The sequence below is a fragment of the Dryas octopetala genome, chromosome 6, assembly GCF_963921425.1.
Source record: "Dryas octopetala chromosome 6, drDryOcto1.1, whole genome shotgun sequence".
NCBI lineage: Eukaryota > Viridiplantae > Streptophyta > Magnoliopsida > Rosales > Rosaceae > Dryas > Dryas octopetala.
Window position 1 is genome coordinate 7,670,110 of NC_141371.1, and position 26,806 is coordinate 7,696,915.

A 26,806-nucleotide genomic window follows, 5' to 3' on the forward strand; every position below is an offset into this window, starting at 1 on the left:
TATAAACGGATCAGACTAATCAAACATGAATAGCATGATTAGGATGTGATAAACACGTTTAACTAGTTTTATATGAGAAAAATGAGTTACTTTTCTTTTTTTTATATATCTTTTTTGTTTAATTACAAAATGCACACATTAATTATAAATGGTATTTCAGTTTGATCTATGAATAAAAAAATGTTTTAAATTGGTCCACTAACTAATAGAAATTTACAAAATAACACATCCATTATGAATCATGAATTTTTTGATCCATGTGAATTTTTTGGTCTCATCAACGATGACGTGGATTTTTTGAATCATGTGGACACTAAATTTGCTTCACATGAATTAATAATGTATATTGATTAAAAAATTAAAAAAAAAACTACAAAACTTTTAATCCTTCTAAAAATAAAATTAAATATGACATCATTAATCCAGGTTGTTTAAATTTGGTGTCTACATTATTCAAAAAATCTACGTCAGCATTGTCTACACCGGCATTTAACATCCTGATTAACGAAATTTGTAACGGATGTGCTATTTTGTAAATTTATATTAGTTAATGTACTAATCTGAAATATTTTTTTATTCATGGACCAATCTGAAATACCTTGCATAGTTGGTGGGTGTATTTATAATTGAGTTATATTTTTCTATGGTTTTATTAGTATAATGATTAAATATATTTTGTATTTATATTTGATGCATATGTGATATTTTTTTTTGTTTAAAAATAAAGAAAATTATGTTTGATCACAACATATATTGGTACAAAACACAACATAATTATAAAAGAATTGGGTTATGGTTGAATCATTTAATATGATTAATTAAAGGTTAAAATTGACTAATATTTAACACACACAAAATGATACAACACGAGCACAAACCACTAACATGAATTATCACATCTCCAAGTGATTAACTTAAAAAATACTAACTCATGACTCTTTTCCTTTTTCATGAAGGAATAATATAATCTCACTTGCTTGCACAAGTGATTAATGAAAAATTATTGAGTATATCTGATACACCGTCACGTGGTGTAACCAATCTAATATGTAAGGGTATTATTGGACGGTATATTTTTATTAATAAGGTATAGTATTAATAACATTCACTCATATTATGACACATTAGATTGGTTACACTATGTAGCGGTGTATTAGTTGCACAAAATAATCTCTCGTGATTAACATTGTCATTAATGGATAATTTGGTGCAGCAAGTGACTAAAATGCCACTGGTCCTTGTTTTTCACACCAACCAAATAGTTTTAACCGTCAGTAATTGACTAACTTGTGCAACAAATTACCAAAATAACATTGGACCTTATTTTTCACATCTACCAAAACAGCAAATTAGTGTTATTTAACTTTTGCACTATAGCCCAAAAAAAATTGGAGTAAAAATGGCATGGCTCCTTGTTTTTCAAGGCAACTCAAACCGTTATAGTCATTAATGAGATAAATTATTCTATGTAATTAATTCAATGTGTCATAATATAGGTGGATGTTATTAATATTATACCATATTAATATAAATTTATTGTCCAGTAATTCCCTTAAATATTGGATTAGTTACACTACGTGACGATGTATCGGATACACCCAATAACTTTTTCATTAGTGGATAACTTGATGCAACAAATGACTACAATGTCACTAGTCCTTGTTTCTCATATCAACCCAAATAGTTGTAATAATCACTTATTAATGACCTTGTGCAACAATTTACCAAAATGACATTGCTCCTTGTTTTTCACATCTATCCCAACTCAAACAATTGTAGTTATTGATAGGTAAATTGGTGCAACAAATGACTAAAATGTCACCGATCTTTATTTTTCACACTAACCGAAATAGTCATAACCATCAGTTATTGTTGACTTAGTGCAACAAGTTAGTAAATTAACAAGTGTCATCCATAACATTTGAACTCATGACATCCTCCCACAAAGTGGAGGGGGGAGAGACCGAGACACTGGATACTACTAGACCAAACGTTCATTCACTCTCTTTTTTTCATAAACATCCATTAAAAAAGAGAAACTTATATTGACAATTTCTTTTTACTATTGCATATATAGGCATGATCCACATTATGAAAAAATAGTTGGCCTTCTAAGTAATTTTCTTTAATGTGAGACTATTGAAAACCCTTTATTCATTTGGTTAAGGGCCTTCACTTTTTTCTTTTTCTTTTTTTCCTTTTTTATAATTGAGGATTTTGATTTTAGTGCCTAATTTTAAACACCCTACTCACCAAAAAAATTTGTCTAAACCCCCACCCATCTAGAAACTCTTTCAAAACCCCCTAAAACTTATAATCCTAAATTACCCTTCTAACGCGCGATGACACATGCTGACACATGTTGACGTCACTGTAACTGTATTTTGGTGAAACTGTTTTTTTTTTTTTTTTGAATTGAAGTTTTTGCTAAAACTCAATATTTCACTAAAACTAAAATCAAACACGGAAATTGAATTTCATTACACTAAAACTGAATTTCAAAAATTCAGTTACACTGAAACTGAAGTTCAAAAATTCAGTTACACTGAAACTGAATTTCAAGAATTCAATTACACTGAAACTGAATTTCAGAAATTCAGTTACACTAAATTGAAGAATTCAGTTATGAATTCACTTACTGAAACTGAATTAAGTGATGAAACAATTACACCTCGACTAAAATGCAATTACACCTTAATTAAAAAACAATTACACCTTTACAAAAACAATTACACTTCACTAAAACAGTTACACATTTACTGAATTCCGTTTCACTAAAAAGAACACAACAACCTTATCAAAAAAAAAAAAAAACCAACAATACAACAAGTCATTGAGATGAGAGGAGTAGCCAACAATACAACGTCGTCCGATCACCTCACGCGCGACGAGTACACGACAGCCGCCACTGCCTCGATCTGTTTCTACCTGCAAATTTGATTCATCATATTTCATAACCATAATTTCATTCAAAATTCATTTAAAACCAAGGTGTTAAATTTCGAAATTTTCGGCGAAATTTCGCCGAAAATTTCGATTTTTTAGGGTATGGAAATTTTAACACTATATTACAAATATTTCGAAAAATTTCGCCGAAATTTCGGCGAAATTTCGAAATTTCCCGAAATTCTCGAAATTTCGGCGAAATTTTCGACTGAGACAGGAGGCAGCGACCAGTGGAAGAGACGGGAGAAAAAGGAGAGCCGGCCTTGTCGCCTGTCGTCGCCGGGGAGAGGAGATCGGCGCGGAGAGAAGAGAGGGAGGAGAGAGAAGAGATTAGATGAGTTAGAGGGAGAGAGAAAGAAAAGGTAACTGAAATAATGGAAATGGAGAGAGAAGGTGGCCACTGGATGAAGACTTACGGGGAGAATGGCCACTGGAGGAAGACTTACAGGAGAGTAGCCACTGGATGAAGGCTTACAGGGAGAAAAGGAAGGAAATAGGAAAGGAAAAGGAAGAGCCTGATGAGTACTTGGGTACTGTGGACGGGCCACAAAGAAAGAGACCAATTTGATTTAATTTGATTTAACAAAAGCAAGAGAAAGAGAGTGACGAGATACTGACTGCCTTCTTACCAATTTGATTTAACAATACAGTCACGCAAACCAACGACTCTCATTGCTCGGGGCCCCACCTATGTTTCTTTCATTCTTTTTACACTTACTTTATTTCCTCAACATAAAATGTGGCCATTTTAGGGAGTTGATATTTCTGGAAGGAGATGGGAAAAGAAGGAAAGAAAGAAAAAAAAAAAAAAAGGAAAAGAAGGAAAAAAAGAAAAAAGAAAGGAAAAGAAAAAAAGAAAAGAAAAAAAGAAAAGAAAACAAGAAAAGAAAAGAAAAAAGAAAAAAAAAAGAAAAAAGAAAATAAAAGAAAAGGAGAGAAAAAAAAAAAAAGATTTAGGATTGATTGGGGTTTAGGGCCTTTTGGCAATTGGAAAGAAAAAAAAATGTTTGGAGTTTCGTTTGGCCGTTTTGGGGTTTTGTTTAGTTGTTTTTAAATCTAATATATTTTTATATAAAAAAATAATTTAAAATATCCTAAAAGGCCTAAACTCTAATATCATATATTATATTCTAATTTTCTAAACAATATAGAGTATACATTATAAAATATATAGGGTTTAGTGTATAAATTATAGAGTATAAAATTAGGCTATATAGAGTTTAATATTAGGATTTAGTGTATAGATTATAAAGTATAAAGAATATACTAATTTCATTTATTCATTATACTAATTTTATTTAACAGTATTTGCCTCCAGCGCGCATTATATTCATCACATATCACATGAAACCTACCATATAATTTGATTTTTTTCAATGTTTTTTATCAATGTAGTAGATAATATGTTAAATAAACATATTGTGAAGTTTCATTCAAAATTTCCGTATTTTGATAATAATTTCCATCGTTTCCGTCGAATTTTTGTCGAAATTTAAAAATCTTCGAAATTTCCGTCGAAATTTCCATCGAAATTTCCATCGAAATTTCCTCGAAACCCGAAATTTTATTCCTTGTTTAAAACTCATGTTTCACGAACTGAAACTGTTTCATCAATAAATGAAATAAATTTGTATATACTTATAAATCAATTAAAAAACCCACATTTCTATCCGATTAATAACAAATTCAATTAAAATAGATTCACAAATTATACATTTCACAAACAGATTCACAAATCAATTTCAAATTAGGGCTTTTGAACCAAACCGTCTGCAAATAGCTCATTAATTCAAAGGAAACAAAAAACTTCAAACGTACCAGAACTTGACTTATGAACCCAGACTTGTTTCTGCAAATACAGTTTCACTGCTGATGCATGTTTACCTTCAAAACTGCAGCTTGAAATAATTTTGATTCATCATATATATGTATTTTGGAAAACAACAGAGAAGCCGCGGGCTTCCAAAGGTGATGGTGCTGTCGGAATTTCGAAATCCCCAAATAGCAAAAATGAAATCCTCAAATCTATTTCAAAATGGGTATTACCTGCGCTGAGAGGCAGAGATGAAATCGTCGACCTTTGGGGCAGCAATGGTGGCGCAGAGAAGCAGAGTACCAACTCCAAAACCCGCTAGCTGCCAGAACATAGAGATCGCCGGCAAGGATGTCGCCGACTTCTCTCCTTCGACACGACAGTAAGTCTCGGACCTTCTCGGCGTCGAGTCGCCATCCACGGTGGTCAGTTTGAGAATCGGAGACCACCATCGTGCTCAGGACGTCGAGAGGAAGAAGACTTGGGTGGTCCAGCATTGCAACTTCGCTGGAAAAGGCAGATCGCCGGCGAACACCTCCGATCGGAGTCGCGGCGATCTGGGCTGTTTGGGCATGATTCGGGGCGAGTGATGACAGAGGGAGGAAGAGGAGAGAGAGAGAGAGAGAGAGAGAGAGAGAGAGAGAGAGACAAAGTTGATGGTGGTGGTCTCGCTGGCAACCGTCGCCGGACAACGCCACACGAGCCGGCGACAGCCGCACGCGGAGGAGAGAGAACAAAGAGAAGAAAGATGATGCGGAAATGAGAGAGAGAGAGAGAGCGCGTGAGAATGAGAAAAAATATATTGAAAATTGATTTTGTATAACCTAGGGTTATAATAGGAACATTAAAAAAAAAAGTCAAATTTAGCTGAGTGTTAGTTGACTAGGGGGTTTTAGAAGAGTTTAAGTAGGTAATTGGGGGTTTTGAATTAATTATATTAAGGGTGGAGGTTTTGAAATAATTAAGTTCTAAATAGGGGGTTATGGATAGTTTACATTTTTTATTTTAGGTATCCCTTCTCACGTCTTTTTTGCAGTTAATTTTAATAAGGGGGTTTTTTTTAAGTCCAGTTCACAAATACTGAAATGCGCGTGACACGAAACCCACCGAACACTCGACAATATTTATCAAGCGCTCGATATTGTTTACCAAGCACTCGGCAATTGTCAATGTGCTATAGTAACTATTTGAAACTGCATAAAAATTATACTTATTAATATATTTTATGTCTTTTCTTACATAAATATGTCAAAAACTAATAAAACCAACATAAAACACACAATTCAAGCTTATGAAGTCACTAATTGTCACTGTCGAACTCTGGCAGTTTGCCCAGTTTAAAAAAACAAAAAAACTATTGAGCACTCAGCGCCAAAAACACGGAAGAAATTAAAATGTGGACTTATTTGTCACAAAGTAAACCTATTTGACATTGCAACTTTTTAAGTAGGTTTAGTTATCATTAAGAGTCCAAAAATGGACTTTAAAATCATTATCTGTTTTAATAATTGGGGATTAGTTGTAGTCATTGTTTTTGTTTGAAGTTTATCTTTATTCTATATTAAAAGACATAACTATAAAAAAGAAAATAATTTGTCAACTACTAATATACCATAAATAATAAATTTTTAAAATTATATACAACATTACAACTATAATGAAACATAAATGTACATATGTTTTATTATGTATTTTATTACATATTTTTTTAACAAACGATACAATTGTGTTTTCAACGATCCGAACCGTTCAAATTTTAATTCATCACTAAAAGATAATTCGTGCAAAAAATGAGCTCAATCGGAGATGTAAAAGTGACATAACGGTGGTCGAATTAATAAGCGATCGTGGTTTTTCTAATGATAATCAAATAGGTAGATAAATTTCGATTTGGCCGATTTTTTGTAAAGATGATCTTTGACTATGAGCATAGAAACTGAACGGGTCAGATTGTTGAAATCACGTTGTGGTCTTCATAATTATGGAAATAATAAGGTTTCAACGAGAAAGTTATTAGAATTATACTCTTCAAGTGTATTTATCTTCAAGTGTATTTATATGTAGAAGCTCACATATCAATCGTGTTTTCAATGATCCAAACTGTTCAAACTTCAGTTCCATACTCAAAGAGAATCTTTGCAAAAAATTAGCTCAATCAGAGATGTAAGAGTGATGTAATGGTGGTCGAATTAATTAATGATCATGGTTTTTCTAATGATAATCGAACATTCGAACGGGTAGATGAATTCCTATTTGACCGATTTTTTGTAAGGATGATCTTTGACTATCAACATAAAAAATAAACGGTTCAGATCGTTGAATTAATGAATGATCATGGTTTAATAACTTTAATTATAATTGTATTATAAAAGTTTATTATAATAACTTTAATAACTATAGTTGCAAATTTGTAATGTTGTATATAAGTTAAAAATTTATTATTTATGGTATTACACAGTTTATACTATTACTATTTACTAACATTATATGATTATTGTATTATATAATAACTTAATAAGCATATTAATAATTTATTAGAGTATACAAACGAAAAACCTATTAAATATGTTATGATCCATCAATTAGACAAATAAACTAGTCAGCTCAGTTGGTTGAGAGTTGAAGTTTGTTCTGTGAGATCTCATGTTTGATTCACAACATATCCAAAATCCTATATTTTTTTTATTGAAGATATATTGTGTGTAAATGAGATTTGGGCCGGGCCTAAAGGGGCGGGCTTCGGGCGGCCCGTGGGCTTCAAGGGGATGGCCCAAGCCCAGCCCAATGACTATTTGGGCCGAGCTGGGCCGACCCAAATTTCGGGCTAGATCAGGAATCGGGCCCAATGGGCCGGGCGGGCTTTTGGGCCTTGGAGTTTTTGGTGACCCCTAAATATACCCCACATTGGAGTAAGGTCAATTGAATTGATAGATGTAAAATTCGATGGCGTTGCAGGTTAGGTTCAGACATCTTACTCCACCTGGACTTAATTTCTAGGACCAAAGTGGAATTCTCATAAAAGTTTATAGACCAAAAATGTCATTTGGGGAGTAAATTGGTCATGGATTTGAGTCATTTGACTAATATTGACGCCAGCTTCTGGCATTACAAGTGCAGCATCTAACACCAGCCTTGTTCTCATCAGCCCTGCTGGTCTTTCACTCATGCATTCACAATTACTAATATACCCACAACTTTGATTACAACACTCCTTTGAAAACCGAATATGCTTTCCAAGTTTCCAGTTCCATTGTTGCTGCTGGACAGAGTTAGTGCTAAGTATCAAAGTGCTATCCTCACTTCTGTCACATTGAATATTTTGATTATATTTAGTTTATAAACATTTTAGTCAGCCATTAACCATGTATTTATTAAAAGATTATATATATATATATATATCTACCTACTTGTGGCCAAACGACCAACATCATATATTCATATATCTGTTGAAAAGAGTATCCTATTTAAAGGGGAAAAAAAAGAGTATTTCTATCCTTCAGTGGGCACATTTTCTAGGGGGGTCATTCTGGTGTGCAGTTGAACCATCGACCCTCCTTGAAAAAAATATATACATAAAGAATGACTCTGGTTATCAAGTGATTGAACAGCATCTGAGAGCAATTCATTGACGATACTTAGTTGACACTCGTAAAATATATGTATCTAATCAATTATGAGTTCAATACATCTTGTTTAGCATAAAGACGGGTATTAATCCTTACTCGTTATCAGAAGTCAGAAAGTCTGAATTATGAGTTCAATAATAGAGAATATATATGATTTCTCGCTTTCTGCAGTAATTTATCCACATGATGAACAACTTGTATAATTGTATTTCCACTGGGTGCAATTGCACTATAACAATTTCATTCAACTGGAACTGTAGCTTATGAATAATAAAGGGATGAACTTACCAACTAATTTTCTGCATTTTGGTATGAGAAAAATGCAGTTTTAATTTGGCTACATTGCTTGTAATCTCATGGTAAGGCTAAGTAGTACTACTACTTGCAATAAGGTGCAAGATTCTGGGATCAATAATTGGAATTTTGGGTATGCTTGTTCATGGTTAAGTCTGCAGTTGTACATACAGCAATTTGCGGTGTCTTGCAAATGGAAGCAATAAGGCTCATTCATGCAAGATGAAAATGAGAAAAGAAAAAAGGCTCAGCAGTGAAGCAAATATGCTCAGAGATTTAGTGACAACAAGTAGAGTTACTGCAATTATAAAGTACTTAGCCACAGGCATGCTGCATGTATACCAGACCCCTGAGGTTTGGCCAGAGGCCTACATACATTAACTACAAAGCACATAGTTTTCATACCTTAATAAACAAGAAAACAGGAAAAGGACACAACAGTACTGTCTCACTCTGACTCACCCTCACCATAGTTTCCTGGAGCCCAAACACAGGTGGAAGTCGAGAGAGACTCTGCAGAAGCCAAAATGCCAAAGGATTGAAGTTGCCCTTTTAGAGAATCCCACCCTGCAAGAAGGCTGATTCAGCTACTTGATCAACAATCTTTATTTCTCCTCCCACTGCCTTGAACAAAGATTCATTCATGTGGGTAAGTAAGAGCACGCCTAATTATTCCAAAAAAACACCACTATCACCCTCCAAACCTAGCAAGAATAGCAGTGACCACCCCCACCACTTTGGCTCAAACAGTTGGTAGGTGCCATTGGTGGGGGTGGCCAGTGAGCCACAGCATGAAATGGGTTGATGGGATGGTACTGCAGCAAGTAGTACTAAGAGGGTTTAATCACAATGGTAGGATTAGTTGTTTATAGGATTTTGGGCTTGGTCATGAGAGCAATAAAAGGGTGTGATGACTTGGGCAGTGTGTGGTGACTTTTTAGCTAAAGCCTAAAGGAAACCAAAAAGAAAATAGAAAAAGTGAGAAATGGAGGTTTCAATTTCAGCATCTTCCAAAGGATATGCCATTGGCACCACCTCCTTTGCTCTCCAACTCTGACTGATCGATGACACCACCTCCATCCTCTTTCATTCTGGCCTCAATTGATCATTTTTTTATTTTTGCAAACCACACCTACACACACATTTTATAATGTCAATTTGACATGCTATGCTAGCTTTTGTTGTTTTCTTTCTTTATGTGCCAGAGAGAGGTTTTGGGAGTGTCATGCAATAGGATTCTACTAAAAGAATTCATGGGACTGCCAAGTGGCCAATTGCTGGGCTTGGGAGGGTGACCCACTGTTTAATCTTTGTCACAATCAGAATTCACTAAACGAATCTCAGCCGTCCAATGCAGTTTCTAATCAACAAGGTCTTTTCTAAAATTATAGCCAACAAGGTGTTGAATATAATAGATTAGACCTACACATGTGTTCAATAAATATGGTTCGGATTCAATTGATAAATACATCACTCGGTCTAATCAGACCGAGTTTGCTAGATGGCACCAAATCCTGTCATGCATACAAACCCATTTTTGGTTTTCTTTACATGGAATTATACCCTCAGAAAATGTTATGCCTCCTGTTGTATAAGTATATTTGAGACCTGAGAGTAGGTAGGCCTTTTTCTTCAGTGTTCTTTGCATTATATTATTGTCTGAGTGAGATTTCATGCTCTTAGTGACACCAGCAATTTCGTTCCCTTGTTTTCTCAAGCACAAAAAGTTTGATACTCTTTTAATTGATTGCGTAATGCCTTTTGAAGGAAGGCTCCCTCTTTGATGCTTCTTATTTATTTATTATTAAGTATTATTTACTTTCTTGGGTTAAATGCTCTTTGACGAGTCAGGTGACACCATTTTAAGTATAGTTTTTTTTTTTTTTTCCTCTTCAATGATGTGTACCAACTTTCATCCCTCCTTAATAATACTCAGACTTAGAATTAAGATCTTAATGCCTCCACTTTAAATGATGAGATACCTATCATCAAATTTGGTCGGCATTTAAAGTATAAACAGTGACTTACAGATTTGTATGTCGAAGACTTGAAGCAAGATTTTAATATGATGATTATCAGAAAAATTGTGCAACTTTTTTTTTTTTTTTTTTAAGAAATAAGAATGCTTTATATGTACAAAACGAAGCACATAACAACTTATCCAAACCTCTTAGTCCGCTACAATAACAAACATTTGACAGTATCAAGGATAATACAGTTGGATTGAAATAATATAGTCCAGTCATGCATATACTAAACTAGATCTTAGTGAGTTCTCAAGTTAAAATCTTGAATGTGTTATGCAACTTATGTTCTCATAGGCTATTGCTTCCCAAAAAGTATTTGAAAAAGAAAAAATGAAATGCTGAAATTAGTGCTCTCACAAGTCACAACGGTGAACAGCCCCAAATTCTTTTCACCTGTGTGAGATCAGGCACAGTGTGCTGCCGCACAGAATAAATTTTATATAGATTATGTATAAGGTATCTGTAAAGCTTGGGAAGAATATTATCTGATACCCAAACATCATGATACACACACAAACAGTGTATAATAGTAAGGAGATGTTACACAAATAGCTTATAGTTATAAGAGATCTCATTCATGAATTTAGTACTAATTACATCATATTTGAATTAGTAACCCTAATTATCAATTTGAAATTTTCCAATACAACGTATCAGGACTTTGAAAATGGAATATTACACAGTAATCATATGGTTAAAATGTTTTATTTTATCGCACAGTGTTTTTTCAACTTTTGTTAGGGAGTAATGCTATTTGGTCCAAAACAACTGACCAAATTGCTTGGACCAAATGAAGTGGCAGCTATCAATTGGGTGTTTTAATACATACTTGGGCCAAGACACCCAATTAATAGCTGCCACTTCATTGGTCCAAGCAATTTGGTCAGTTGTTTTGGACCAAATAGCATTACTCTTTGTTAGGACTTAGGACTGAGATCTGCAATGGGAGAAGAAATGAAAAACCTTTATATTTTCTTATTATTCTTTATTTCTGTAACTTCAATACTGTTAGCTAACACTTCCCAACTTTCCATCAGTCACCTTTGGCTACGCATATTCTGCTCTTCAGTAATGCACTCACTTGAATATTCGCACAGATGGAAAGCTGTGATATACAAAGATGCGTTGAAAAGCTACCTGAGATTGGTAGGCTCAAGAAAATGACATATAGTCATTTCAACAGGTCATGGCATCAATGGATTCATGAGAACCACCTTCTTCCACCCTTGGTTGCTTTGAGCTTCATCACAAGTTCCTCACGTTCAGCTTCTACCTCAGCGTAATTGAGGCTCATGTTCAAGTAGCGCTCACGAATGTCTTTCAATTCTGTCTCTAGAGATGATCTCGAGCGTTCATATCTTTCTTTTGCCGCTACTGCAGCTTCAGCTTTTGAATTTCGATGAGGATCAACATGGCTGTGTCGAGCCTCGGACACTAGCCTGCGGGGTAATAATAGATGGGAATATCTGTCAACACTGAAAAGTACATAAAATTTTTAAAGAAACAAGGCAAATGCCTCCTTAATGTGTTTTCAAGGCATAATGGGTTCCTCTTACACTCACCTATCAAGCTGAACCTTATAAATGTTATTTGCTTCCAATGCCTTAACAAGTTCATCTTCAAGCAACTTTATCTTTAAACCAGGGTCAACTCCAACATCACGAGGACTTCCATCATGAATTTCATTTCCATTATCCTCCTGTAATGGAAAAGGATAAAAGGAAAAGAGCAAAATAAAAGCTTTGTAAAGTTACACAAAATCATCACATTGAGAGGAATCCACAAACATATTATTATGCAGAAATCAACTATATAGTCTATGTCATGGTGTGTGTGTGTGTGTGTTTGTGTGTACTATGCCAATGCAAAGAAAAATGACTACAAATTGTTATTGCAGCATTAGCAGTAAGCGCAGGATGAAATCAGATGTCTAACCTCTCTTTGATTCTGGTTGCGATAAGGATAATTTTGATCTTTTGCAAGTCCTTGTACCTGAGAATTCTTCAAAAGTGGCTTCCTCCTATTATCACGACGATGACTGCTGTTCTTCGCCATTTCATTCTGTTCAATCAAAGAACGTCAGAAGTCCATACTTTTACAGTCTTGAAATTAACATAAAAATAAAGAAGAAATGGCACTCACTTGTGAGAGCTTCGTCTCTTCATCAACGGGAATAACCTTAGTACTGCTCTTTGAAGAGCTGGAAACCTTTGGACTGCTACAATCCCTCTGTTTTTGTTTTTCTTCCCTTAATAGTTTCAAATCTTGTTCAAGGGCTTGAGATATTCTTAGGCACTCATCTTTCTCGTCTTCAAGTTGCTGTATATTCTGCTGATACTGCATGTTAGCTCTCCTGATCTGGTTTAGCTCTTTCTTCAGCTCAGCATCCTTTGCACATAAAGCCTCTTTTGCAATTACATCAGCTTCCATCTGCAGAAGTTTTTCCTCCAAGACAACTTTATTACGTTTGCAATCCTCCAATTCAAATAAGGCCTTATCCAATGTTGAGATCTTCTCATGGAATGAATTCTTCTCTGCCTTCAGATCTTCACATTCTTCAGATATTGAATGCAGTGATGCTTCCAATTTTTCTTTCTCAAACTTGGTTGCATCAAGCTCAATCTTAAAAGCCAAAACTTCATCCTGACAATGACCTAATTTCTGCAGTTTAACCTTCAGATTGGTAGATTCTTCCACCAGCTGTTGCCGTTCATAATCAGAAACTGTAAGCTTTAGTTCAAGATCATTCACAGTGGTCTTCAATTTTGCTTCACCTGATTTGTAATTCTCCAACAGCTTCAATAGCCCTTCATGGTCAGCCATCATTGATCCCTGGTTTTTCTTAGAAGCAGCAAGTTCACTTAACAGGCCTTGTAGCTTCGCTTCAGATTCTGTTCTCATAATACTGAATTCATTCTCAGTCTGTATTGCTTTAGATTGAACCTCTTGCAGAGCAGATTCAAGCATTTCCTTCTCAGCTCGTAATGTGGATGCTTCCTGGACGGAATCTGAAGATAGTTCTTCTCTTTCTTTATGAGTTGCAGAAAGTTGCTTGGTAAGTCGTTCCACCTCTTGTTGAAGGCTCTCAACTTCAACTGTCTTCTCCATATACATCTTATTCAACAAGCTCTCTTCCAATATAAGCTTCTCCTTATGCTTCATGTTTTCATCAAGAAGTGCATCTAATTCTGAATATAGGCTTTCTTCTTTTGAGGCAATGTTTTCCAGCATTAAAGAAAGATCTTTTTCCAGCACTTCAACTCTTTTGGAGCAATCTGTAAAGCTCTTGTGTGATTCATTCAACTTTGCCTCCAAAAGGGAACAGTGCTCATGCAACTCCAGATTTTGTTTCCTCAACTCGCCATTTGCTTTCTCAAGAGAATTGCACTCTTCAATGAGGCTCTCCGCAGTAGCTTGTAACTTTGGATTTGCCCTTTTCAGAAATTCACATTCTTCTCGAGCTTCTGACCACTGACTTTCCAAGTCCTGTAATTTCTGTTTCAGTTCTACTTTATCAGATTCCATCTCAATTTTTAATCTACTGATCTCATCTTGGAGACTCATAGAATAAGATTTGGAATTATCTAATTCTAATTGATTAGCCTCCTTTTCATCTGTCAAGTATCTTAGTTGAGCCTCCAGAGAAGAAATACGTACTGACAATTGTATGTTTTCTTGTTCAAGCTCTGATACATGAAGGTCTAGCTCACATTTATCAGCTTCTAGCTCTGAAGATTTCCTTTCAAGTATCTTATTGGTGGAAACATGGGAATCCACACTGCTGCTAAGCACCATTAAATCCTTCCGCAGATCATTCAAACACTTAGAAGTGATATCACTTTCTCTTAGCACGACTTCCATGTGTTCCTCTAGCTCCATTTTTTCCTTTTGAAGATTGGAAACCTTACCCTCTAATTCATTCTGGACCTGTCTTAGAACCCCAATTTCTTCTTCTTTGGTTAGCAAGTTAGCCTCAAGTTTTTCTATCTCAGACCTTTTCTCTAGCAATTCTTTACCCAGTTCTTTGACTTTAATTTCTAGTTCCATTTTCAGACTCTCAAGTACTACAATTGAAAGATCATTATTATTTGTAATCTCACCAAGCACTTCCTTATTAAACTTCTCCTCAGAATTTTGTATTTGGGACCCAAAGCTGGTAAAAGAATCCGGTAAAAGGTCCCTGGCTGGAAGATCTACAGGTGTATGTCCACCTGTGGAATTTTTCTTTGCTACCTTAAGCTTGAACAAGAGTTCTAGGTTTTCATCCGTCAGCTCATTGCAATCTCTCTCCAGCTCCTGCACCTTCTCTTTCAAGACTTCAATTTCTCTGACCAGATCTGCTTCACCTCCATTCATGGTGATGGACCCCATCTCTGCAGATTGCCTTTCTTTGAGAGACTCGGATAACTTTGCTTTCAATTTAATAATTTCTTCTTCTTTAGAAAATAATTTACTTTTGTATTCTGTCTCAATATCCAAAAGGGTTCGTTTGTTCAGACTCGATCCATTCTCCATGTCATGGTTTTTCTCCTCCAGGGCCTGTTCCAGCAGTTGCACAGTAACTTGCAACTTCTTCTCTGATTCCTGCAATTGTTGCAGCTCAAACATTAAATTATTGTTTTTAGTTATCTGGATAGAATTTTCCATATCACTAAATTTTGATTGTAGTTCTGAAAGATTCTCCAACTCCAATTTTTGTTTTTCAATTGTCTCTTCCAGCTCCTGGAGAACAGAAACCAGCTCGATATTTGATTCTTGACTCCTCTCCAACTGCAGAGCTAAATTGGCAATGGATTCTTTTTGAAACTTCAATTCATCTTGTAATGCCTTCTCCATATGGGGCGCTCCTTCAGATTGAGAACTCAAATCCTCGCCGGCTGTTTGTTTCACCACTGAATTGTCAAATAACAATTTTAAGTGTTCAACTTCTTTCTTCAAGCCATCACGTTCTGCATATGCTGCTGAAAGTTCCATATTCAAATTTGCCTGCTTTTTGGACTGATCAGAGAATTCTGTCTTCAATATATCCAAATCAAGCATTAGCTTCCGGGCATTCCTCTCCCACATCTTAGCTTCCGCATGTAGCTCTTCAATCGTAACTTCTGCCGCTTCCAGAAGGTTTTTAGAAGAATCAGTGGTTCTTAAAGATGACTCTGCAAAATCTTTCTGAGAATTCTGAGAATGATTTCCTGAACCTATAATCCTGGAATTAAATGATGAATAATTTGATTGAGAAGGAACGTCAGCAGGATAATTGCCATGAATTATACTATTTTGGGAGGTGGTTGACTCTTGTCTTCCAATCAGGTGGTTCCTTTCAACACTAAGGTTGCTTCCTGGGGACATATTATCCCTTCTAATGGAACCCTCTGCTGAATCATAACTGCGATGTGAACCTGATGCAGAGAAACTACTTCCCTACAAGAAGTGAGGAAAACATATCAGTTTTATGGTATGGGTAGAGTGTTCAACATTTGTGCATAAGCATTATAATCCCTCAACAAGATGTGCAGTATGAAAATTAGAAAAATTGATGATCTGGATATCAATCACTCTTTATTACTTGAAATTTGAATGAATACAAGATAAATTCTTCATTAGATAATTTTTTTGAAGGGAATCTTCAATAGATAAGTTGATGTGTCAACAAACAGAACACTCTTAATACTAGATCATGCTCCAGGTTGATAATTTGAAGCAAAACACGAAAAGCTACTAAAAGAAGTAAGTAATGTTTGTAGTGTAAAAGCATTCTGAAAAGATGAGTGCAATCATTAAATGAGGAACAAAAGAATATTAGGGGAAATTGTAAACATACTGTACTCCCAGGTTCTCCAGGATTTGAGGTCAAGCCAAAATCTTTTATGGAGGAAGATTCAACACTCCTTCCAAATGTACTATCAGATCCATCTGACTTGCTGTCCACACCATGACCATTTGCATGTAGTTCTTCCAAATGACAGTTTGTCTCTTTTGACTCGTCATCCCTACAACATGTGCAGATAATCTTCACAATCTAATAGAATACTAATTATCTAATACAACCAATCATTTAATACTAACCTGAGCCTTGTTCTTGGTGTTAGGCAGTTAATTTTTACCTGCAAAACAGAAAGACAAGCAAGACAATGCTGAAAAGATGACTCCAAGATGACTCTCTAATGCAATGAGTAGGGGGGAGAAAGAGATAGTGAAAGAAAAATGAATACTCAAATGTAAATGTTCATGATTTTATGTAGATACCTTCAATAAGTACTCACATGCACCCTTTTAGATTGACTTTGCAGAGATATAAAATTACTAACCATGTGACCAGTATCTTCCATATCCTCAAAAGAGATATAAATGTAAAAGCATTTTTCATAAGAAATTATGAAAGCATCAAGCTCCAGAATTGAGAAAAACAGCCAAATTGGCCATATTTTTAAGATAATAAGCATCAGTTTTTAAAGATGTAACAGATAATATACTCCCAACAGAAATATTATCATTCTTTAAGGATATGGAAAAGAGTCAAAGACTGTGATCACTTTGAACAAATTTGGCATACTATGTACATTGGGCAAAACATAAGAAGTGTGTATTGACTCAATTCAACATATATAACTTTCTCATACCTCAGGGATCACAAGGGAGGTCAATTTTTGTGCAACATGTCAAACATCTACTGAGAATAAATAACATAAAGTTGTAAAATGCACCTGTAAAATTGTCCCATGATTGCACTTTTTCAACGGAAGAGAAACTTGAACAGAAGAAGTTGAACTTATATAATCTGACATATTGACTGTAGCCTCTCCAAGGATGCCAGATCTAGCCGATCCCTAGGAGCAAAAAGTCATTTGAAACAGTGCCAATTAGCAAGCAACAACAGAAAAACACAAACTTCCATTCTGAAAATGGGTCATCACCAAGTGGATAAACTGGAGTCCTCAATGAATAAACAAAAATAAGAAAGTTGATCGCCAAAGATAGCATATGTAATCAAATCAGTGACAATGACAATACCATGGCAACGACAAGCTTGAAGAAACAATCTTCCCTCTCCTTTGACGAATCATCTTGCGAAATCCATATAGATTCCAAAAGAGTCTCAGTCCATTGACAGCTTCCATTTCGCACCACTGCTTTGCTTGATTTAGCAATTGGTTTCCCAGCTTCCACAGAGACAATGGACACAAACAGCTTGTCCCATCCTCTGGGCACCTGTTATCACAAATATCACCACTAAGCAAGCAAATTGTCTCAACTTATTGATAAGAGAGATATCAGAAACTCTCTACACAAGGACACAGCCATATAACAAAAGAGGAAAGATTTATTGCTGGATATAAAGCATGTTATATTGTCAGATTGGGAATCATGTGGTACATTCACACATGATTGAACCTGACCACAGAGGGATTCACAATTTGAGAACATAACATGTCAGTCTGAGACTGTTGTTATAGTAAACATAAGAAGCACAAAGATATGATGTCTGTATATATAAATATATATACAAGTCAAACCCAAATTATCATCCATTTGGCAAAAGTAAATAGTTGTAAGTGGTATATCAATCATTCAGACTTTTCCATACTAGATTTTGACATAACTTTTCCAAACATTCATCATAATTGTCTGGGATTGAAATATATTCTACACAAATTACACGGAATTACAAAATTAATTCCAAATGACATACATAATAATTAATAATTGTCCACCCCAATGCTCATAGAAAAGTCAAATTAAGAATAAATGAAAAAAAAAAACAGTGAAATAATGAAAGAGAAGGAATACCTGGAGTGCCTTAAAGTGGGACAACTTGAAATCAATCCTCTCCCCTGATTTAGCTGGCCTGTTCTTGTGTAGCCTGAACATTTTCTCTTTTTTTTTTTTTTCTTTTTTTCTTTTTTTCTTTCCACTTCTTGTTCTAGTTGTTGTTGTAGTTGTTGCTGATAACTAATTAATTAATAATCCAACATCTCTCGCAAGCACTCCAATAATGGCACATCTTCCATCACAACCACCATTACCAGCTAGAGAGAGAGTGAATGAATGTCTGTGAATGAAGCGAAAGAACCAAAGCAGAGAGAGAGAGAGAGAGAGAGAGAGAGAGGGTGCGTTAGCTAGCTGGTCATTGTTGCAAAGGGTGTTGTTTTATTTTCCTTCGACTTTTGGCGTTTCTTACACAAACAGTGAAGCACAGGTTGTGTGTGTGAGAGAGAGAGAGAGAGAGAGAGAGTACCACTGAATTAATGTGGTCTCGGATGCACTGAAACTGCAAATCGGAAACAGCCCCACCTAGCTCGTCACACAGTATCAATGCACAGTAATCTTCTGCGTACGCGCGCAGGGTGGCGTATGCTAAACCCCGCTACCCGCGCTCTTCACCCGACACGTGGACACTCGAAGTCAAAAGCTGCATCAGGTGCTTGACGTGTCCTAAATTTATTGGCTGGAGAAAGATCTATCGATATAACGGCGAAAGCGAACTAAAAAGTGAGGATTCTGGAGCCTCGAAGTCGTAGTCGTGAGAGAATTAAAGTAAGAAATGGTGGAGTTAGTGAGGGAATGTTAAGTAATTATTTTCTATTTTTAGCCTCGACACTATCGACGTCTTGATATTTCTCAGATTTTCCTTCTCATCCAGTGGGGCCACTTATGCGAACGATGGTTACAATGCTTCACTCCTGGGGGTGAGAGAGGACAAAATCTTCCTCCAATGGATCTTCGGGAACTTGGTTCTCTTTTAGGTGCGGGAGTGAAATGGGAATGGAAATCAAATCAGATCATGTAATCAAATTTGTTATTTGATTGAAAATTGAGAGTTTGGAATTAAGTTTTGTCGATATTTTGAAAATAAAATAGAAAAATAATTGTGTGTAACAATAATACAACGTGACGTGCTGATATAGTATTACGAATTCACATATATTATAAAATGTATACAATTATTAAGTTAAATTGAGTGTTTAAAATTTAAGATCTACCGACACGATATAAGATTTGCTAACACAATATATAAGATCTTCGAGACTCAAACCACGAAATTTGGGGCTTAGTGTATGAGTCTTGAAGCCTAAGTTCGAAGCTCAAGACTTGTGGCTTGACTTTGAGGATTAGTTCATAGTTCATTGCTTGGGGCTACAAATTTATGACTTGGACCTATGGTCTAAAGTGCGAGTTGAAGTAGAAAGCCAAGTTCGTAGTCTAGTGCTCGAGACTCAGGATTCGGGTTTGTGGGATTGAAGTACGAAACTCAATGTTTGGGTCTTATAACTTTGAGTTTAAGTCTCGCAATTTGGATTTTAGTCCAGTAAAGTTGGGGTTTGGAGCTCGAATCTTTGATTTGGGTTTGGGATTCATCGTTTAATAGTCGAAGACTCAATCTTCAAGTCTATAAGGACATGTTTGGACCGAATTTGAGGAGTAATAAGAAAATTAAACAATCATTATTAAAAGATAAATTTATGTGTACTATCCAATTAAATGATAACATACGCCTAAATTTAACGAGATTATTTTGTAACTCTACATTACTTAGTGACAAAAACAATCCCACACGAATTGTGATGATACCCACAAAAATCTACAGGTTATATACATTAATACATGTGGCCTGTACAAAGACTGACTGTAGCGAGTGACATATTCCATTTCACTGCATTCAGTTCAGTGTCTGATGGACAGCTGGGCCACACTCTCCCTCTCTCTAAGGCTGGTTGGTTGGGTTGGACCCAGGTGGTTGCAGCCAAATGTTGGTTGAATGATTTTACTAAATTTGGCTTTATAGTCTAGGCTTTAGTTTGAGGAATTGGCCATTAACCAACACATCCAAATGAGCCCCATGGGTCCATAACCTGTATATCCGATTATCAATCTCTATCAAAAATGACAAATAGTGTATGCTTCCGCTATATAAAAATTCGGCCGATAATATTTTTGGTTCCTGTATTTTAATAAAATTTTCACTTGGTCTTGTTTTTTAATTTTGACAATGTCAATCTTGTACTTTTAATACAATAACAATTAAATCCAAATCGTTAACTTTGTTTAAATTGATGATGAAAAATTCAACGTGCATTACACTTAAGTGACATTTCAAAAATCTTACTCCACATAAATACATATATAAGCTCATACCTGCCCTTATATGCAATTAATAAATAAAAATAAGAAATTTCAACGTTAAGTTGAATATGTTAAATGACGAGGAGAAACTTAAATAGACATTTAGGTAGACTAATATATTTAAAATGTCACTAATGTGCAAAGCACGTGCTTCAAAGGCGAATTTTTCGTTAACAATTTAAACGATATTAATTATTTAGAATTAATTACTATCATATAAAAAGTACAAAATCAAAACCGTCAAAAATCAAAGTACAAAATCAAAGTGAAAATTTTGTAAAAATATAAAGACCAAAAGTGTCATTTGACCTAAAAGTTGTACTCAAATTTTAAGGAACATACAATTCAATTATTCCAAAATCAATTATTGGATTCATTTTTGGAATTCTAAGACGGTATAAAAATAATCGATATAGATTGATCGGAAATGGGAGAAGCCGACGGAGAGACCAAGCCGCTGGAGTTCCTCTTCAGTCCTGTTCTTGCCCTTGGCCCTGTATATTGTCATCACGAATATGTCGTTTTCTAGGAGGGCGCGCGTCCTACGACTGTCGTCTGATTTCTTTGGCAACACCGGCTCACAAGCTATCAATTTCCCTCCTGCTGGAAGTGCCTTGTAGCAATTCTCCATGATCAGCTTGCATTCGCTATCCGTCCATGTTGATAAAACCCACTGCCAAGTAATACAGTATGTTAGTCATGGTAATAACCATTAAAAATACAGAAATTTGAGTTCCTAATTCTATGCTCTTTGTAATTAGAGGTTGTCACCAAGAAAAATGGGGCAGATTTTAATCTTTTTTTTTCCTTGATAAGTACATGTCAAGAGCTAATTAATGGTTGTTTGGAGGTAGGTTAATTACTATAAAAAAGTATTGCATGTGTTTAATGTATGTGCCAGACATTCACAGATAAACATGTTATGCGACTCAATTTTTGAAAAATGTTAGATGGCTTCTTCTTTGTGCTTTTCTCTCTTCTATACTCATTTTGTAATATAGTCTTATATCGAAACTGTTCATTTTTTAAATCACTTTAAATGTCATTTCTGCCAAAACAATTAATCGAAAATCGTTATTGTCATTTAAATGTTATCAAATAAATAAACGATGAATTTAATTATATCAAATGTCTATTTATTTGATAATAATTACATAATTAAATAATTTTTGATTTGGTTATTTTTTGCAGAAATAATTTTTAAATTAGAGTTTAGAAAATAAATAATTCCGATCACGAGACTACATTAGAGAATGGACGAGAGAAAAAAAAAAAAACACACACACAAATGAAAAAGACAACTAGCATTCCTCATTTTTGTATAATAAATTTTATGTATTTGTATTAGTGTTCAACACAACATATCTCACAATATCTGCCGATTACTGCCAAAGTCTCCACTCTGAATTTTTTTTTTTTCTTCTTAAATTTTTAGTCACTTACGACGGAACCTGACTAAGGGGAATGTATTTGACCTTTGGATTAGCTCACCAGTCACATGCATACATTATTAACTCTGTGTCGAAACATCAGGATTAATCGCTTTCAAGCATAGGCGCATAGGCGCCTAGCAATTGATTTCATGGTCCAACTAGTTAATCGTAATTCGTAAACATTCTACTTAAATATGTGTTAGTTCTTACCTGTTTTATTGTTTCAAAATTAAGAACAGTTATTAAATGACTATTCTCCTTTTGTTTTTTTCCCAAATAAAAAACATATTGCTTTTTTAAAGCCAAAAGAAATTAAAGAGAGACGGAAGAGAATGAAATACTCTTCAGTATATGCACCTTCATGAAAATGGCATCAGCAGCAGGAATTGACTTGAACATGTCACCACCAACGTGAGTCACTCCTGCAGAAATCGTAACACCTCAAAACTCATTAAAAGACACAGAAAATTAACGAATTAAAAATAATTATAATTATAATCATAATAAAAACAGGAATTAATCTGACCAGCTATGGTAGGTGCCTTGGCAACGACCTCAGGCAAGTCAAAATTAATCCCTTCGCGTACAGTGGGATGCTTCTGTAGGATCATCCTCAGGCAATCCCCTGCACTCCCGCCCACATCCACTAATCTCTGCACCCCTTCAAACCCATCGTAGCCGTCCAATATCGCCTTCATGAACGGCACCGATACCCCCGACATTGCCCTTTGCATCAAGCCGTTCATCTCCGGCTTCTTCCCGTAGTACTCGTACGCCGGCTCGCCATTCACCTTCACGAACGGCTCCACCGTAGGGTCCACCACCGCCTCGTGCACCAACGGCCACGCCCCCATTAGCACATCCTATAATCCCCCACCGCCATTAATATTTTTTCTAAAAATGGAGGACATTTTGAAAACTAATGCATTTTTCTTTTTATTTAAAATTCTTAGTTAATTATTTTTTCGAGTTTTTCTCGACAAGTATCGGAGCCCTATTTGATCATTTTTCAATTTTATCGAGTAGTGTTCAAAAGAGATCAGAGCACTAATCGAGGAGAGTTTTTTCATTTTGGACTTACTCCAACAAAAGGATACTGTCATCACTAAACCAAATAATTATTATAAGAGAGTAGTTTTGTTCACCTCCTTTAACTTAGGTGTATGCTCACTTCCCATCTAAAATGCTGCCATATGTTTAAAAAATTAACCATGAGTTAATCTATTGTATTTAATTATTTATGATATTATAATGATGAGAGAGAAAAATAATTTGACAACTCTTTTCTACTTTTATCCTTATCTTTTATTACTCAACTTTTTTCCACTTATCTCTCTGCTGCTCGCCTCCTATTAATTTTTATTTTCTCTTTTATTTAATTATTTCTAATAATTTGTGCTTATTTTATTTTTTTGCTCTTCTCCAGTACGCATCTAGTATCTAAAAAACCACATGCATTTAATAATTTTTGCTTTTTTTTTTGTTTGCTCTTTTCTAGTATGTCTCCAATACCCAAAAAACCACATTCAATTTTTTTGGGTCTTCTCATGTATACACTTTTTATCTACTTTTTTAATTAATTAAAAAAAAAAATCCAACAACACATTTTTTTTTTGCCTAAGAATTCTTCTTTCTTGTCTCATATATGACCTTTTCAGATCAAACAAATTCTTAAGTCAATCCAAGGTGTTGCAGCATTTGAAAAGAGAAGAATAGTTGCAACGACATAATTTTTTTTTTTTTGAACTCATGTAACTTTTTTATTGGATTTTCTATGTATGTAAATGAGTTGTTTTAGATTTTTGTTTGGCCAACATTTTAGATTAAACTTTGCAAATGAGTTTTTTGTTCGAATTGCAAATGTGTTGTTAGAATATTTTTATTTTTTAATTAATTAAAAAAATAGATAAATGTGTATACATGAGAAGACCCAAAAAAAGGATGTGATTTTTTGAATACTAGAGGTGTACTGGAGAAGAGCAAAAAAATAAAAGAAGTAAAAATTATTAAAAATAATTAAATAAAAGAGAAAAGAGAAATTAACGGGTGATAAAAAAAAGTTGAGTAATAAAAGATAAGGATAAAATAAGAAAGGAGTTGTCAAATTATTTTTCTCTCTCATCATTATAACATCATAAATAATTAAATACAATAGTTAATTCATGGTTAGTTTTTTAAACACGTAGTAGTATTTTAGATGGGAGGTGAGCATACACCTGAGTTAAAGGAAGTGAGCAAAACTGCTCTCAATAATTATTGATATCAATTATCAAGGAAAGCTTAAACACTGTTAAAGAATAATAATACTAATTGTACCGTTGTACGACATTTCTAACCGAAGTAATAGTCCAACCTTTATTAGTTTATTTGTGGGGTAGTAAAAAAATGTGTACATCTAACATTATTTCTAAAAAAACGAAGGACATCTCCAAACATTGCTCGAATGTTGGATTTTAAATCTCTTAAAAAAAAAAAATTAAATATAAAAATCTCTAAAAATTTGTTTTAAATTTTGATTCATTTTTAAAATTTTCCGAAAAAAATGTAGAAACTTAGAAGGGCAGCGGAAAAGAAACCTGGTGGTGTTGGAGGACGTAAGGGCCATACGACAGGCCGTTTGGATCGGTGACGAGCGTTTTGCCGACGTTGGTGAGGGAGAACTTTCTTTCTCCATCTTGGGAGGCGTCGTTGAGGTGCTCGGAGAAGACGCCGTAGCTGGCGAGCATGCGGAGGATACGCTGGAGGTTGTCGGCGTCGCCGCCGCCTTGGGGAAGGACACGTGCAAGGATCTGGGAGGCGGAGAGGGGAGCGTTGGAGCCGGACTGCCAGATGGCGTCGGGGACGTTGAGACGAACGACGGCGTTTAGGGACATGGGGACGCTGATCATGTTGGCCAGCTCCAATATGCCCAGCCTCGCTTGGTTGCGCGCCTCTGAGGTCTCGTCGTTGTTGTCCTCCATGATGACTATTCTTTTTTTCTAGTTTAATTTTCTGACTTATCTAGATATAGCTGTTTTTAGCCACAATATATAGAAATAATTGTTGGCATTTTTTATTATTGAAAGATATAAAGAAAACGAAATAAGAGTTACAATCTGTTGTTGAAGTCAAATAGGAGCTTCTCTCATCCAATAAGGAAGATCTACATGACGTAAAACCAAACAGACAAAAGTATACGCCTATCCTGTTATAATTTTGGACACATAATAACAACAAATCTCGAACAATTAAATGCAAAACACTTGTAACCAGTTACAATTCAATTGAAACTACTGTTGAAGCCAAATAGAAGCTTCTTTCACCCAATAAGTAAGATCTACATAATGTAAAACAAAGTAAACAAAAATATGTGTTATTCTATTATAATTCTAGACATATAATGACAATAAATCTCAAACAATTAAATGCAAAACTCTCGTAGCCTCCACCAAAAAGTGTTTGTCAAGGACTAAATAGCCATAACCACCACAATCTCTTTGTGTGATCACAAACAATTATACCCGCACCACTCACTTCCAAAATAAAATCAAAAACACCATTGGACCTGAAAAACAACTGAAACAGCACAAAAAAAAAAATGGCTAGAGTTCATCTTTATTGATAAAAAGTCAGAAAAAAATCCTAAACAAACTTAATAAAAAAGTAAACTCGATAGAACAAAACTAAAAACTAACTCTCAATCAAGAAAGTGACTCGAAATCTAAAAAAACTAAAACACTAACCTACCGCGATCTACACAGACAAAATTTTGGAGGTTATTTTTTTATCTAGCGGCTAGGGTTTTTTTGGAGATTTGCTTCTTGCTCAAATTTTTATTTAGTTGTTGGCATTTATATATATATATTTATTATAAATTTTTCTCGGATGCATCTGTTTTTTTTTTCTCAAAAAACCATCACGGGTGTATATATTTGTGAAAGTAGTGTCAGTGAGGGTGAAAACAGTGGAATATATTATTTGGTGGAAAAGGCCATGCACAACTCACGAGGGTGTCAGGTCTGATGAGATGTGCATGTGATGAATCTGTTGCATCCATAGACAATAATACGGAACATAATATCAGGAAAAAAAGATTTTCGTCTCTAAGTTAGACTGCGAAAATAGATTTTGTCTATCTGGTTTCAAAATTTTACATTTAATCCCTATATTTTTGATTGATTGCAATCTTAAATTATTTTACATCAAATATGAAAATTTTTCTCGAATCAAAACTAAGAACTTATTTTAACTCGTGAGTTGTATTCAATAATAATTTTAAATTTAATTTTTAAAACAAAATTTTAAATTTAATTTTTAAAACAAAAATTTAAAAGTCAAACCCTAAATTTTGTAAGCCTCAATTCTTTAACAAATAAATACAAAATTAAAATTGAAATTAGCTTTAAAAAAATTCATAAGATGGTGTTTTAATCTCTTAACAAAATTTAAGGGTTATTTTTTTTTAAAGTTCAATTTAGAAATTAGGCTGATAACCTAGCTCACTTGCTATAAGAAATCTCAGTCTGATCCACTTTAATAAGAAGTACGCAACATATAAGTTACCGAGCG

At 34.7% G+C, this 26,806-nt stretch overlaps 2 protein-coding genes across 2 annotated transcripts; both read right to left on the bottom strand.

Annotated features, from left to right (window-relative positions):
* Positions 1–11,585: 11,585 nt before the first annotated feature.
* LOC147281903 (uncharacterized) lies at positions 11,586–18,572 on the bottom strand. The gene is made up of 9 exons (XM_086248141.1): positions 18,492–18,572; positions 17,715–17,912; positions 17,408–17,530; positions 16,770–16,807; positions 16,525–16,693; positions 12,849–16,124; positions 12,642–12,767; positions 12,269–12,405; positions 11,586–12,145 (listed from the first exon to the last, which is right to left on the bottom strand). Exons 1-9 carry the CDS (start codon positions 18,570–18,572, stop codon positions 11,908–11,910), a joined length of 4,386 nt encoding a protein of 1,461 aa, XP_086104267.1. The 3' UTR covers positions 11,586–11,907.
* A 2,515-nt stretch (positions 18,573–21,087) lies between these two features.
* On the bottom strand, positions 21,088–25,282 carry LOC147281904 (O-methyltransferase family protein). The gene is made up of 4 exons (XM_086246669.1): positions 24,835–25,282; positions 22,785–23,121; positions 22,616–22,680; positions 21,088–21,498 (listed from the first exon to the last, which is right to left on the bottom strand). Exons 1-4 carry the CDS (start codon positions 25,216–25,218, stop codon positions 21,199–21,201), a joined length of 1,086 nt encoding a protein of 361 aa, XP_086102795.1. The 5' UTR covers positions 25,219–25,282; the 3' UTR covers positions 21,088–21,198.
* Between the last annotated feature and the right edge of the window lie 1,524 nt (positions 25,283–26,806).

Excerpts from the sequence above, each read along its gene's own strand:
- LOC147281904 (XM_086246669.1), bottom strand. The coding sequence starts at position 25,218 with ATGGAGGACAACAACGACGAGACCTCAGAGGCGCGCAACCAAGCGAGG. Across the intron at positions 23,122-24,834 it reads ACGTCCTCCAACACCACCAG|GATGTGCTAATGGGGGCGTG; the intron begins GTTTCTTTTCCG and ends GGGGGATTATAG. Across the intron at positions 21,499-22,615 it reads CTGATGCCATTTTCATGAAG|TGGGTTTTATCAACATGGAC; the intron begins GTGCATATACTG and ends ATTACTTGGCAG.
- LOC147281903 (XM_086248141.1), bottom strand. The coding sequence starts at position 18,572 with ATGTTCAGGCTACACAAGAACAGGCCAGCTAAATCAGGGGAGAGGATT. Across the intron at positions 12,406-12,641 it reads GCAACCAGAATCAAAGAGAG|GAGGATAATGGAAATGAAAT; the intron begins GTTAGACATCTG and ends TTTCCATTACAG. Across the intron at positions 12,146-12,268 it reads TATAAGGTTCAGCTTGATAG|GCTAGTGTCCGAGGCTCGAC; the intron begins GTGAGTGTAAGA and ends ATTACCCCGCAG.